Raw genomic sequence first — 12,540 nt, 5'->3', positions numbered from 1 at the left:
TGTGGACCCCAGCATTCTTCTGGGCCATCTGTGAAAGCAGAGTATTTTATCGGGGCTCTGCTCCTTCCTGAACAGGTGGCTCCAGTCAGTGTTTGCAAAGAGGAAGAGATAAGCCTATGGACATTTCAAAACAGGGTGCCCCAAGGCTTCCCCCCCCCCCATCCCATCTACCTGAAGCCAGGAGAAATTATTTATTGGTGCAAGTGAGGTATCATCAGTATGCTGAAGATATCCAGCTATACATCTTCACTCCAGGCTGAATGAGAAATGAAGCAGAAATCTTGATCCAGTCCCTGGAGACTGTCCAGGCCTGGGAAGGGGGACACAGCTCAGGCTCAACCCTGCAAGACAGAGTGGCTTGGACCAGCTGATTCTCCAGTGACAACAATTTGGTTCTTGATGGGGTTGTGCCTATCCTGGAAAAGCAGGCTCACAATTAGGAGTCCTCCCCGATTATCAGGCTCCTACTGGAGAAGCAGGTGGAATCCATGGCCCTGAGGGCCTTTATCCAGCTTCTTTTGGTGTGCTAGTTGTGGCCTTACTAAAATAGGATGTGCAGAAGAGAGTCACTCATGTTATTACCTTGTACTTGGATGATTGAAATTCATTCTAGATGGGAATGAAGACCACCTGGGAATTTCAGCTGGTATAAAATGCAGGCTGTTATGTTATTGTCACCTAACACTCGTTACAGGAGCTATACTGGTTACCAGTTTGTTTCTGAGTGCAATTCAAGGTGCTGGTTATCCTTTGTAAACTGCTCAGAAACTGTTTATCCCAAGTAAATTCTGACCACTCAACCCACGTGACTGGAGTGCCTGTGTTGAAGTTCTTCTCCTATCACAGGGTGTGATGGGAGGGGGCACAGAGGCTCCAGCCTTGGAACAGCTTGCTTATCCAAGGCAAGAATGGCTCCCAGTCTTAAGGCATTCCAGAGAATGGCTAAGTCCTGGCTTTTCTGGAAGGTCTTTGGAGATTGAGCAGCTAGAGTTAAGATCTTTTGTTTTTGTCAATGGCTGTGTTGTTTTTATGGTATTGTTATTTTGTATTTTGATTTAATATGTACACTCTATAGAGTGGTGGAGTGAGGCGGTTTATAAGTAAAATAAATAAATAAGCATCAGTGGATTCCCCAGATTTCTATGACCTTTAGTGAAAGCAAATCTTCTCTTGGATCATTTTTTTCTTAGCCCAGACCACCACCCAGCATTTTGCAATGCATGTTTATCTGCAGTAGCAGCAAAAATGAATAATTTAAAAATGTGTTCTACTATGACCCAACAGCATAAATGAGGGCACATATCTAGGTATTTTCCTCTTTGGCATCATGTATGGTAGCAATCCTTTAGTAGGTGAATCTGTGCTTCCAATAAAGTCATTCAAATGGCCTGCTAACTCAAAAGACTCTAGTAGGGAAAATGTTGCCATGTTCTGTTCAAAATTGCAATTAACCCATTTTTGGGGATTGCAGGACATGGGAAATCATAAATTAACCACATGGGCTGGGTTCATAGAACTCACTAGACTAAGATGTGGTTAGCTAATTCAGTGTGTTGTTACTATTCTTTTTCCAGTTGATGAGCTATACTGTTCTTAGTTGAGCTCCTTTGTTTAATGCTAATGTTTTATGTTACATTTGGCATCATTCATTTCAATAATTTTACTGCAGCACTAACCCAGCACTCTTCAAGAAATCAAAGTGGTACACATGCCACTTATCATCCTATGTTATCCTCACAACAGTCCTGTGAAGTAATTTAGGTGAGAGAAGTTATCCATAAGTTTGACAGCCAAGTAGGGATTTCAGTGTAGGTCTCCACGATCACATTCTATCACTCTAAACATTACACACAACCCATCCTCCATATAGATTGCCACATTTGGGCAACAGATATAACAAAGAGCATCTTAAAAGAGAAAAAGGTATGTTATCTGGTGAAACTGACCGCAATTCATGAGAGCTTATTCAATAATAATTGAATTAGTCTTCAAAATGCAACCCAACTGTTTGTTCCATAGGCATACATATTTCAAATAAAAATGGGATAATCTCCCCAGTAAAATAAAATTAAAAACAAAACAAAAGATCCAGTTCGGTGTAGTGGTTAAGCAGTCTTTCTCAACCTTGGCAACTTTAAGATGTGTGGCCTTCAACTCCCAGAATTGCCCAGCCAGCCTTCTGGGAGTTGAAGTCTACCCATCTTAAAGTTGCTAAGGCTGAGAATCATTGGGTTAAGGCAGCAGGCTAGAAAGCAAGTGACCATGGGTTCTAGTCTCACCTTAAGCACGAAGCCAGCTGGATGACTTTGGGCCAGTCCCTCTCTCTCAGCCCTAGAAAGGAGGCAATGGCAAACCACTTCTGAAAAACCTTGCCAAGAAAACTGCAGGGACTTGTCCAGGCAGTAGCCAAGAGTTACAAACTGATCAAAGGCCACACACAAAAAAAATAAAATGAAATTCAAATGATGCTAATATTTGAACTTGTCTTGTCCTGGCTCTTTGGAAGACCGTGCTGCGGTTCGAGTTTATCTTTTGCATATAGAAAAGCATATTTGCACGCGTAACTGCAGGAAAATCCTGAAATAGAGCGGGTGGGCTGCCCTTCTCAGAAGTTGTTCAACGGAAGCCAGACATAATTGAATTTAGACTCCTTCACCGAGCAAGACGTTGAAAAATGGCCTTAAATAGGCCCTTCTGGAAATATCATCGCATATACCGCGAGCGGTGCGGCAGTTTTTTCGTCACCTCCCAATCACGAGACAGCGGAAGACGCCTGACAAACACATGACCCTGCTGTGGGTAGTATGTTGCAAAACGGAGTCCCGCCCGCGCCGAAGAAAGCCCTTCCCCGCCCACAGGGGGCGGCGCTGGCTGCCGGAAGCTTCAGCGCTGCAGCCTCTGCGATGTGCCGGGGACTGGAACTAGGCGGCTTCGGAGGCGGCGGCGGGGATTGCTAGGATTGGCCGGCGCCCGATTGCGAGGAAGGCGGCACCGGTGGCAGTGGCTGCAGGGTGATGGTGCCCGGCGGGCCATGCTGCTGAAGCTCCTGCAGAGACAAACCTACACCTGCCTGTCCCACAGATATGGGCCCTGCCTTTGCCTTGGAGGCATTGTCCTCCTGATCGTCTCCGCCTTGCAGTTCGGCGAGGTAAGGCGCGGTCCCCGGCGCCCGGTTGCAAGCCCCCTCCATCCGAGGGCTGAGTTCCCGTTGCCTGCGACCCTGCATTCTCCCGGTTCTCCGTCTCGACTCTTCCGGGAGGGTTTCCTCATTCCTTGCGCCGGCCTTACACCTCTAAGGGATTTTCCTTCTTCGAGTCTCCTTTTCCACTTCGCTCCGTTCAGAATAGCTCTTTGCTCACCCGTGCATTCCAGCGCGGCCTCTGGGCCCTTAAGAGTTGCATTATTGGCGGAAGCGTTTTCCCCCGAATCGCGTCTCAGCCAGGGCCAAAAGACTTTACCTGTTGGATTTCTCTTTGGCGACCACCCTAATGCAAAGATCCTGCTGCAAATTTTATTTTCCTGCACGGGCTGAACCTCTCTGGCTTTGTGTCTTCCTCCGTGGTCTGGCCCTTTTCCTTTCCAGCTTCTTTGTAGCTTAAAAAATAACTTCTCTCAAGTTGTACCTTCCTTTAACTTGATTGCACTGACTCCCTCCTGCAAGCTCTATGCCTTTTCCCGTCCCAGCAGCCAACCGTGGGGTCAATACAGTAAAGGCCGTGGAGGCAGCCGCAAGGGTAGGAAACGCTTCTTTCCCGGGCTCCCGCACCTGGCCTTCAGCAGTTTTGATCGGTCAGCGCGGAGCTAACCAGATCTGGGCTGCAGAAAAGACCGGAGGACGTCTGTTTTTACTCTCTGCTGCCATATCTAGAGGTCACCCGCAAGTTTGCCTCCCAGACTTGGTAGCGCGGCACGCGCCGTAACAGAATAGAGTTGAGGAAGAAGCGAGTGAAAGGCGACAGGCAATGGTACTTCTGCGGCCGCGGTTCCCGAGTCTGTCAGCCGTTGACTCAGCGGCAGTTTGGGCTGGAAAAGGAGTTCTCGGGGACCCCAGCCAAGTGGCTGCTTTTCCTGTTTTCTCACTGTCTTCCTCGTGAAGGGAGGGGAGAGGGAAGAAGCATGCCATGCAGTAGCTGCAAAATTCCGGACAACTAGTAGGTGGCGGCAAAGAACCTCAACAACTCTTAATTCTTTGATTTCACCTAATGGATGCCCGGACTTTTGCAGCCTAAAAGAGAAAAGGTGGGATGGGGATTTTTCAGGAGGGGTATGCCTGCAGGAAATCAAGTGGGAGAGGAGAGAACTCATGAGTGATAAAACATGGTCATTAACACCATTCAGTAACACAGAAGACAGAGAAATATAAAACAAGCTGGAAATTAGTTGTTGAGGAATTATGGGGTGTCATAATTAAGAAGGCCATGTCTGATGTTTCTGGTAGAGGAGGTGGGCTGAAGAAGATAAACTGGTGAAATTCTTAATAAAGCAGCTGCATATGAGTTGTTTCCCTTAAAAGTATAGAGGCAAATGGGTGAAAAGTTGAAGGATTTCTGCAAGGGACAGGCAAAATGGGTGCACTGTAAATTTTATTTTTATTTATTTATTATTAAATTTATATCACCCCCCATCTCCCCCAATGGGAGACTTTCCTTCCATTGCCTATGCCTCTCCTTCCATTCCTCCCCATGAACCTGGAAACTGATAGTTAGCTAGTTAATACCAGATGACATTGTGGTTTATAGGTAAACTCCAGATAATGAAGACTGCCGTGCTAGATGTCTAGCAATTTTCATCTGCTGATCACAGGGTCAGTGAAACCATATGACCTGAACTCCCCCACCCCCAATGTTCTGTATGTATTTTTATTTTGTGGACTCTTCTGTGGGGCCTTGTAGAATTCACAGGTTGTTTCAGAATCCAGTAATAAGTGTCTGCAGGGGTGGTAAATCAGGACAAATGACAAAGTGGACATTGCCAGGTAAATCACATGACTTACATACATGTGTCTGGTCTGATGTCAGGACACGAGTACTAAAGGCCAAGGTTTGTGTTACGATATAATGACACACATTTAGTTATTTATTTGTCATTGTGGTTTGAACTGGACAACAATCCTTTGAATTCCAGTTGTCAAGAAAGACTTCACAGGATTGCAGACTGCGGTAGTTCTATGCTGAAATTATTTGGGGATGATCTGGCAAACTTGGTGGTAGAATGTATGAAGGAAAAAAGGACTTAGTATAAGAATTTACTGTACTGGAGACTGACAAGTCAATTTTACACATACAGGGCTGGAAAAATAATTTTAGCCATGACATATTTGCTCTATTTGTTTCATGGGTATAATTCTTTTTCCAGCCATATTCTTAATAATAATGAGGCTTGGTATGTTTGAATGTAATAGTGGAGAACTTCCCCCCTTTTTCAGGAACAACTCAATCAAATAGTTTGTTCCTCTTCCTAAAATATCCTACAAACTTTTCAGCATAAAAAAGCAAACCTAAACATCTTTCTATGCATTTCCATCTACAGGTTAAATTAGTTTTAAAATCCAATTCAGTGGTTATTTTAGAATATAATCTCATTCTTCCATAGGTTGTATTGGAGTGGAGCCGGGACCAGTATCATGTCCTGTTTGACTCTTACAGGGATAACGTGGCTGGGAAATCATTTCAGAACAGGTGAGCCTCAGACCTGGAATGGCAATGCTTCTTCCGTTGTGTAGGAAAAGTACATGCTGCTCTTTGTACAAGAGTCACTTTGGCATACAGTGGTTAAGGCACCAGGCTAGAAATTTAGAGATCATGGGTTCTAGTTCCACCTTAGGCAGAAAGCCAGCTGGGTGACCTTGGGCCAGTCATTCTCTCTCAGCCCTAGGAAGAAGGCAATGGCAAACCACTTCTGTAAATCTTGCCAAGAAAACTGCAGGGACTTGTCTAGGCAGTCACCAGCAGTCAACACTGACTCAAAGGCACACAGAAAAAAGCATTTGTCTAGCTATTTATTTTCATTTGAAATAGTTTTGGTTATTAAAAAAAGTCCCTTGCATTTTGTTCAGTGTTACATCATGTTTTTCTCTCTGTTTTCCTTCAATTTGTACTAAGTGAATTTATGGTGGTGGGGGAACAGTGCAGAAGAAGCAGTGTTGCTGCAATTTCTCCTGATTCTAAGGAAGTAGAGATAAACTTTTTCATATCTTTTTTTTAAAGCAATCTGATACTTCAATTAATCTACATAACAGTGTGTAGTATCTGTTCTCATAACAATCTTTCAGCACAGAATCTTAGATACCTTTAATCACAGTCCCCATGACTTGGCTTGGCTCAGAACCCAGCCAACAATTGTCACTGATGCCAATATTTTTCCTATTTCACTTAGTGGTTATGTTCTTATCTTGTTTGACTGAGCCACGGTCAGTTAACCCAATTTTCTATGTTTACACAATTAAACCTAGGAATTTGGTTTGTATATACCAGGCTAAAATATGGTTGGGTAATTTGTGGCTTAGTGTGTTCTACAAAGACCTAAAGGCTCCTGGCATTTTCAGAGGTTTTGGAAGTAGGCAATGGCATTTTAAAAATACATTATCTTTAGAGTGCCTCTGATTTGGTGTATCAATAGCTACTAAATGTAGAACAAAATACAGCTCTGTTTGCAGTTACCCTGCATGAGAAGGCACCAGAATGGAAATTTGGAGCCTTGCCTTGGGCAGGAACAGTTTGTCAAGTTCTGGACTAGTCTTACCCCATTCATCTGGACTGGCCTTTGAACCTTCCTAGATGGCAGAGTTTCTAAAAGGTTCCTGCCTGCCTGAACAGTTATTGTTCTATTGGATTTTGGATATTTCAATCTTTGTTAGTTCTAATTTCAAGCTTTCTTCCTCTGCTTTTAACATCCTTTTGTCTTTTGAAATACAGATTAATTCACATGGCATATACTGGCACACACAATCCCTTTGCCAGGGCAAAGGTCACAAAATGTGCAAGCTTTATGATCTCTGTCTCTCTTAACCAAGCAACATGTAACCAAGGGAGAGTAAAAAGTGGGTAGAACCTGAATGTTGAAGTCTGTAAAGTCTCTGTGAACTCTAAAATGGAGAATGGGAGGAAAATGCAGTCATTTACATTAGGTTCGGCCTAATTCAAGTAGGTGGTGCACCAAGGATTGTAATGAAAAAAACAATTGTTGGTTTCACAGTTTTGAAAATTTCAAACCCAAGCCCATTTTGAACCCATCTCTGTCCGTAGGAGAAACATACATTTGTTAAAATAGCCAAGAACAGATTAACTAGACAATTCTTATACTGACAAGCCAGAGATAATTATAAATGCTATCCTTAGTAAAAAGTGAAAAAGAAAAAAAATCAATAGATGTTAACTTTTGTCCCTTTTTATATTCCCCAAATAATTGAAAATCAGGCCAGCTCCACAAATTCTCTGTCAAGTATCTAAGAATTATCCCAAGTTTGCTACAGTTTGTGATGGCCAGGAAGAGCAATTACCCCCAAGAGCTGTACATAAATGAAGACTGCTCTTAACAGACACATAAAACTGAATTTCTGTGGTGGCAGTTGGAAATAGCAATGCTGTGGCTATTTGAAAATCTGCATATACCTCATCTAGAGATCACAGCAGTTAAAAATGCAGACTATTGTTTGTGCATTCTATACAATCCATACAGAGCTATATATGAATATTCCGTTGTCTATACTACTACTCATGTTCTTTAAAGACCAACATGGATTTTATTTGTTCAAATATTGGAAGAAAGGACAACAGAAAAATAATGTTAAAATTATGTTATTCAATTATTGTGTGTAATAGCAATAATCCCAGTTATAGCAGATTCAGTCCTATGTGACTCACATGGTTGCTTCTGATTTGAATTCACGTTCTAAATAATCATAAATAGACTTTTTTTCCTATGAGCCACCAACCATTCATAATTTTGAATAACTATAAGAAGGATGGAGATACTTGCTCAGTGTCATCTGCAAAAATCTCTTGTAAATTTAACTTCCACTTTATTAAACATACTTTATAACACTGCTGTAATGTTATGACCTTCAAATGCTGGAATTCCACTTGAAGTAATTGACCAAGATATCATCTTGAAGTGATGGCCTTGATTTTTTAAGTTCAGCAAAATTGGAAAGAAGCAGTCCAGCCTCTTTTTTGCATTTGAGGTTGTGTTGCAATGGGATCGTTTTTAGCTGTAATATACCTTTTGCTCAACTGTCCAGCTTTCAAACTGTTGAAAATGATGAATGGGGTAATTTCTATGTATCAGGATATGGTTGATGTAACTATATAAAAGCTTCTATGGAATATTGTTTCTGCCTTCTTAAACTTTAAGGCATGATAGCTTAATATACTTAAGTTAACTTTATAAAAAGCTTTCTCTATCATACAGCTTCCAGAAATTTTGAGACTAAGAATTGCTAGCCAATACCAATGACTTTCAGGATTACCAGTGAAGATACTAGGTGGGGGGAAGCTTATCTAGAATTTCAGTTTCTTAAACACATTAAGCCTTTGGAGTTTGTTTTCCCTCTGTTCTGCTTACACTCCACTGACAAGATGCTTGGGATTGAGTGTTACAGTTTGCATGCAGCACACTTCTGTGTCCATGAGCTATGGCTCTTTTTCAGAGCAGTTTTGAGATCTCAGGAGCAAATGCACAGTTCTTGCCTCCTAGTCCTTCTGGAAAAAGGAGAATGGATCTGTGCTTAGTGACCACCAACCATATTTAAAGCTACCAGCAGAATGAAAAGGAAAAAAAAAGGATTTATTCTGGATCATGCCTTGTATTTGGTCATAAATGCCTCTGCATAAGCCAGATAATTAAAAATAAGCAATATCAAATTGTTTTAGATCTTTAAAATAGCTTGACTATTTCAAGGATTAGACAAGCATCTTAATAAGCATCTAATTTTCCTTAACTGATGCTAAATTCTACAGGGATGCTGAACTTAAGTGCTTGTGATTCAGAATTTGCCCTGTTACTTTGGCAAAACCACATTTTAGTTTATTCACCTTGGCAGATATTTGTTCTAATGGCTGAACAATATCCATTCTTCCTAATTAAAAGTACAACTGGTTGGGGATATAAGGGTATTGGGTAGCAGGTTAGCAACAACAACAACAAAAACCCTATAATTTTGTGTGAACAAGGAACTCTACCAGCCTAAGGCTCAGAAGGCTCAGATGTTAATTCCCATGGAGTCAAGAAGCTCTGTGGGTAACTTTTATTTATAATTGGTCATCAAAAGGTTAAAATGGGAAAATGAAGCAGTAGATGCAACTTTATATTGCATCATAAATTGTTGAGGAGATTTGGGAAATAATAATTGAGTTTCATCTTTGTTCTTTTGTATCGTATTCTGGGCTTCTTTGGAGTCAATATACAGTTAATTAAAACAAAGCAGTGAGTATCTGGTTCTTGGCAAAGTAGCAGAAATGTTGAGGTCAGGCTGTATCTTTAGCTTGTTTGTTTGTTGGTTTATTTTTCAAATTTCTATTACTGCCCATCTCTCTCAAAAGGGGGAGCTTTTTAAATATTAACTATTTTTTGAATACAAAAGGCTGTTGATATATTGTTTTCTTTCACAGGATTATTTCTGGAATGATTCACATTATAGAAGAAGATCACACATGACTGTCCAGAAGGATTTTTTAAAAGCAGGATTGATTACTAAATGTTTGATGTATGCCAGCTCCTGAACTTGATGGAGTAATGGAAGGCTTCATAACCACAAAACTTTATGGTGGTCAGTGACAGGAATTGGAAGGCTTAACCAAACAATGTGAATGTACAGTATCAAATGTATTAAGTGCACTTGTCATTTGGAACTCATGAGTTCCAGTATTTGAAGAAGAACTTAATCTGTAGCACTATAAAATGCTTCACAATTAAATCCTGGATAGACTAAACAGTTTTTTTCATCTGTTTTTCAATATGAATTCTGTAGGCTTTGCTTACCTATGCCTATTGATGTGGTGTATACCTGGGTGAATGGCACAGATGTTGAACTGATCAGGGAACTGCAACAGGTGAGGAAACAGATGGAAGAAGAACAGAGAATAATAAGGTATGGATTTTTCTCCTTGTGGAAGCATAAAATAAAAATTGTTTCCTAACGAGGTACACTATTAAGCTTCCAAAAATGGCCAAGAATTGTGCAGATGGATATATGAGTCCTTAATTATATCCACTGTATTTAAATGTCAATCAAATCTAAGGTTTGTGTTTTTTTCCTGGCTTTGCCTATTTTTGGAATGTGGCTCCTGGCCTTCTAAAATTTATGGCATAGGTGACTCACTAAATTGCATTTAAACTGATATGGAAGCAGAAGCTTTTGCTGTTCTTATGGTTATATCATAACAGATAAAACAGAAGCGTGCATAGACCAGATATTTGTATATTCTCAATACTAACCTAAGGTGATATCAGACTGGTCCTTTGTCATTCTTGTTTGTTGTCCTGTACATGCTTTTTTGTGAGTGCTAAAGAAATGTGTACAAGTGTCCCTTCACAGTTACTAGGCAAACACTTTTTCCAGGTCATTTATAATGGTCTTGTGGAACAGTAAGAAACTCACTGTTGTTCTGAGAGAATGTTTTATGTCTTCTCCCCTTCCCTCCTATTCCTTGAGTTAGAGAGGTCATCAGAACCTTTTTGAGAAACTATGCTAAAGACCTCCTAATCCTTAGCTAAAGATTTCACAAAGAAAAGCTTTTGAAATATAGGATCCTTAGGAATTTCCAGTTTCCTCTGTGATGCCTTGTTTATTCTTATGGAAAGTTAGGATATTACTTTTACAAATGAAATGCAATTTAGCATTCATGCACTTGCCTAAAGCTATTTTTTTATTTTCTTGGTTTTATTTCTTATCTCTGTCAAAAATGAACTTCATATTTTAGCAATGAGGCTCTGATTGATCAATTCTCAGCTACAAACAATAATCCCAAGATACGTTGAAAATATTGTAATAAGACAAAAATAAGGAATTTGATTAATTTGCCATTCTTTTTTTTTTTAATCTGTTTTACTTGCTTGATTTAATTATTGATGTCCTGATTACCAGGAAACACACTGAGACAATGACTTGGTCTCTAATATTTATTAGTAGTACTTAACAAGAATCCTAACAAACTGAGGAAGCGTGGGAAAAACCCAGCCATATAAACCCCAAGGGTTAAGGCGGTCCCGATCTGTGTCTCTTTGAATGGCTGAACAGTTCCTCAGTGCTACGCATGCGCTTGACAGTCTGGGTGGGAGCCCCCTGCTCGCCATCCTTACTCATGACAATTAAGAACACCAAATCAGTTAATAAAAAACTTTTGTGCAAAGAGTTGGTACAGTCTAGATAATTGAGTACAATAGAAATCATTGGTAGATTGCATATTATTTATTTAAATTTTGTTTTCAAAACTTCTCTGCTGAATATGTGAAAAAGTACCATTTTTAAAATGAAGAATCCCTGGGTGTCTCCAACTGCCACATTTTCTATAGCTATCATGCCCAATCTGAACCTGTGTTCTGGGCTCCATTATCTCTGTTATCTATCCAGCTGTAAGCTTCGTGTTTCAAGTTGCACTGTGGACTGACTTAATCTTCTCTATCTCTGAATGGTTGTGACTCTCCACAACTCATCTCTATGTAACTTTCCACTGATGTCTTCCCACTAGTATAAATGTTTACTTCAACCTTTTAAAGCTATAATCTAAAATGTAGCTGGGACTGCAGAGTTCTTGATTTAATAACAAAGATGGAGAATCAGCTAAGTACATTGGACAAATGTGCTGTGATTTTGAATGAAAGCTGTTAAATACCAGCTTTATACCAGTAGTTGCTTACAATCACTACAAAGTTTGGAAGCAACGTGGTACATGAATTATCAAACTGGAAGGAAAGTCTTTGGAACAATGGGCAATAGGAATGTAAGCTGTCATGCATACATTATGATACAGCCAAACCATAGTGCTGATACTTTGCCTTATGTTCTCAATGTGAAATACAGTAAGTTAAGAATTTCAAATCACCAATTAACAGGATAATTACAATATTATAATCAAATAATGTAGAGTTAATATGTGAAACTCAAAATCAAACTTATCCTTTGTGTGTTAATTGCATCTTGTGTGCATGTCAGTATATTGCATGTACCTCCTAGTTGGTGAGATGCAGATAAAAGTAAATTAGCTTGTGAGGTAGTCTGTAGATAGAGATCCTAGCTTGCACAGAAAAGTGTGAATATCCTTGGGGTAAAACTGGGCTTTGATTACACTTGTGACATACTGGCTAAATGGTACCAAACGCACCAGTACTGCCTTTATTATTTGAGCAGGGAATCATGTATGTGACACAAGTGCAATTGAGACTGATAACTCAGTAATCCTACTAAAAAGAGTTATGTGAAAGGCTCAGTTTACCGATGCTATGATCACTCATGAAAAAGGAATAAATCTAAAGCAAAAGTCTTACAATTGTAAATGATGAAATGTTGAGATAATTAGTGAGGGTTACATGATTGATGGAATG

At 40.2% G+C, this 12,540-nt stretch overlaps 1 protein-coding gene across 1 annotated transcript in view; it reads left to right on the top strand.

The window, feature by feature from the left end:
• Positions 1-2,880: 2,880 nt before the first annotated feature.
• Positions 2,881-12,540, top strand: part of GNPTAB (N-acetylglucosamine-1-phosphate transferase subunits alpha and beta) — a 49,392-nt gene continuing 39,732 nt past the window's right edge. Inside the window, exons 1-3 of the mRNA XM_063309450.1 lie at positions 2,881-3,148; positions 5,593-5,678; positions 9,968-10,087. Coding sequence (XP_063165520.1) covers positions 3,032-3,148; positions 5,593-5,678; positions 9,968-10,087 — 323 coding nt within the window. The 5' untranslated portion in view covers positions 2,881-3,031. The remainder of the gene's footprint in view (positions 3,149-5,592; positions 5,679-9,967; positions 10,088-12,540) is intronic.

The sequence above is a fragment of the Candoia aspera genome, chromosome 7, assembly GCF_035149785.1.
Source record: "Candoia aspera isolate rCanAsp1 chromosome 7, rCanAsp1.hap2, whole genome shotgun sequence".
Classification (NCBI taxonomy): domain Eukaryota; kingdom Metazoa; phylum Chordata; class Lepidosauria; order Squamata; family Boidae; genus Candoia; species Candoia aspera.
Note: the sequence above shows the minus strand (reverse complement) of the source record. Positions and strands in the feature narration are given on the sequence as shown.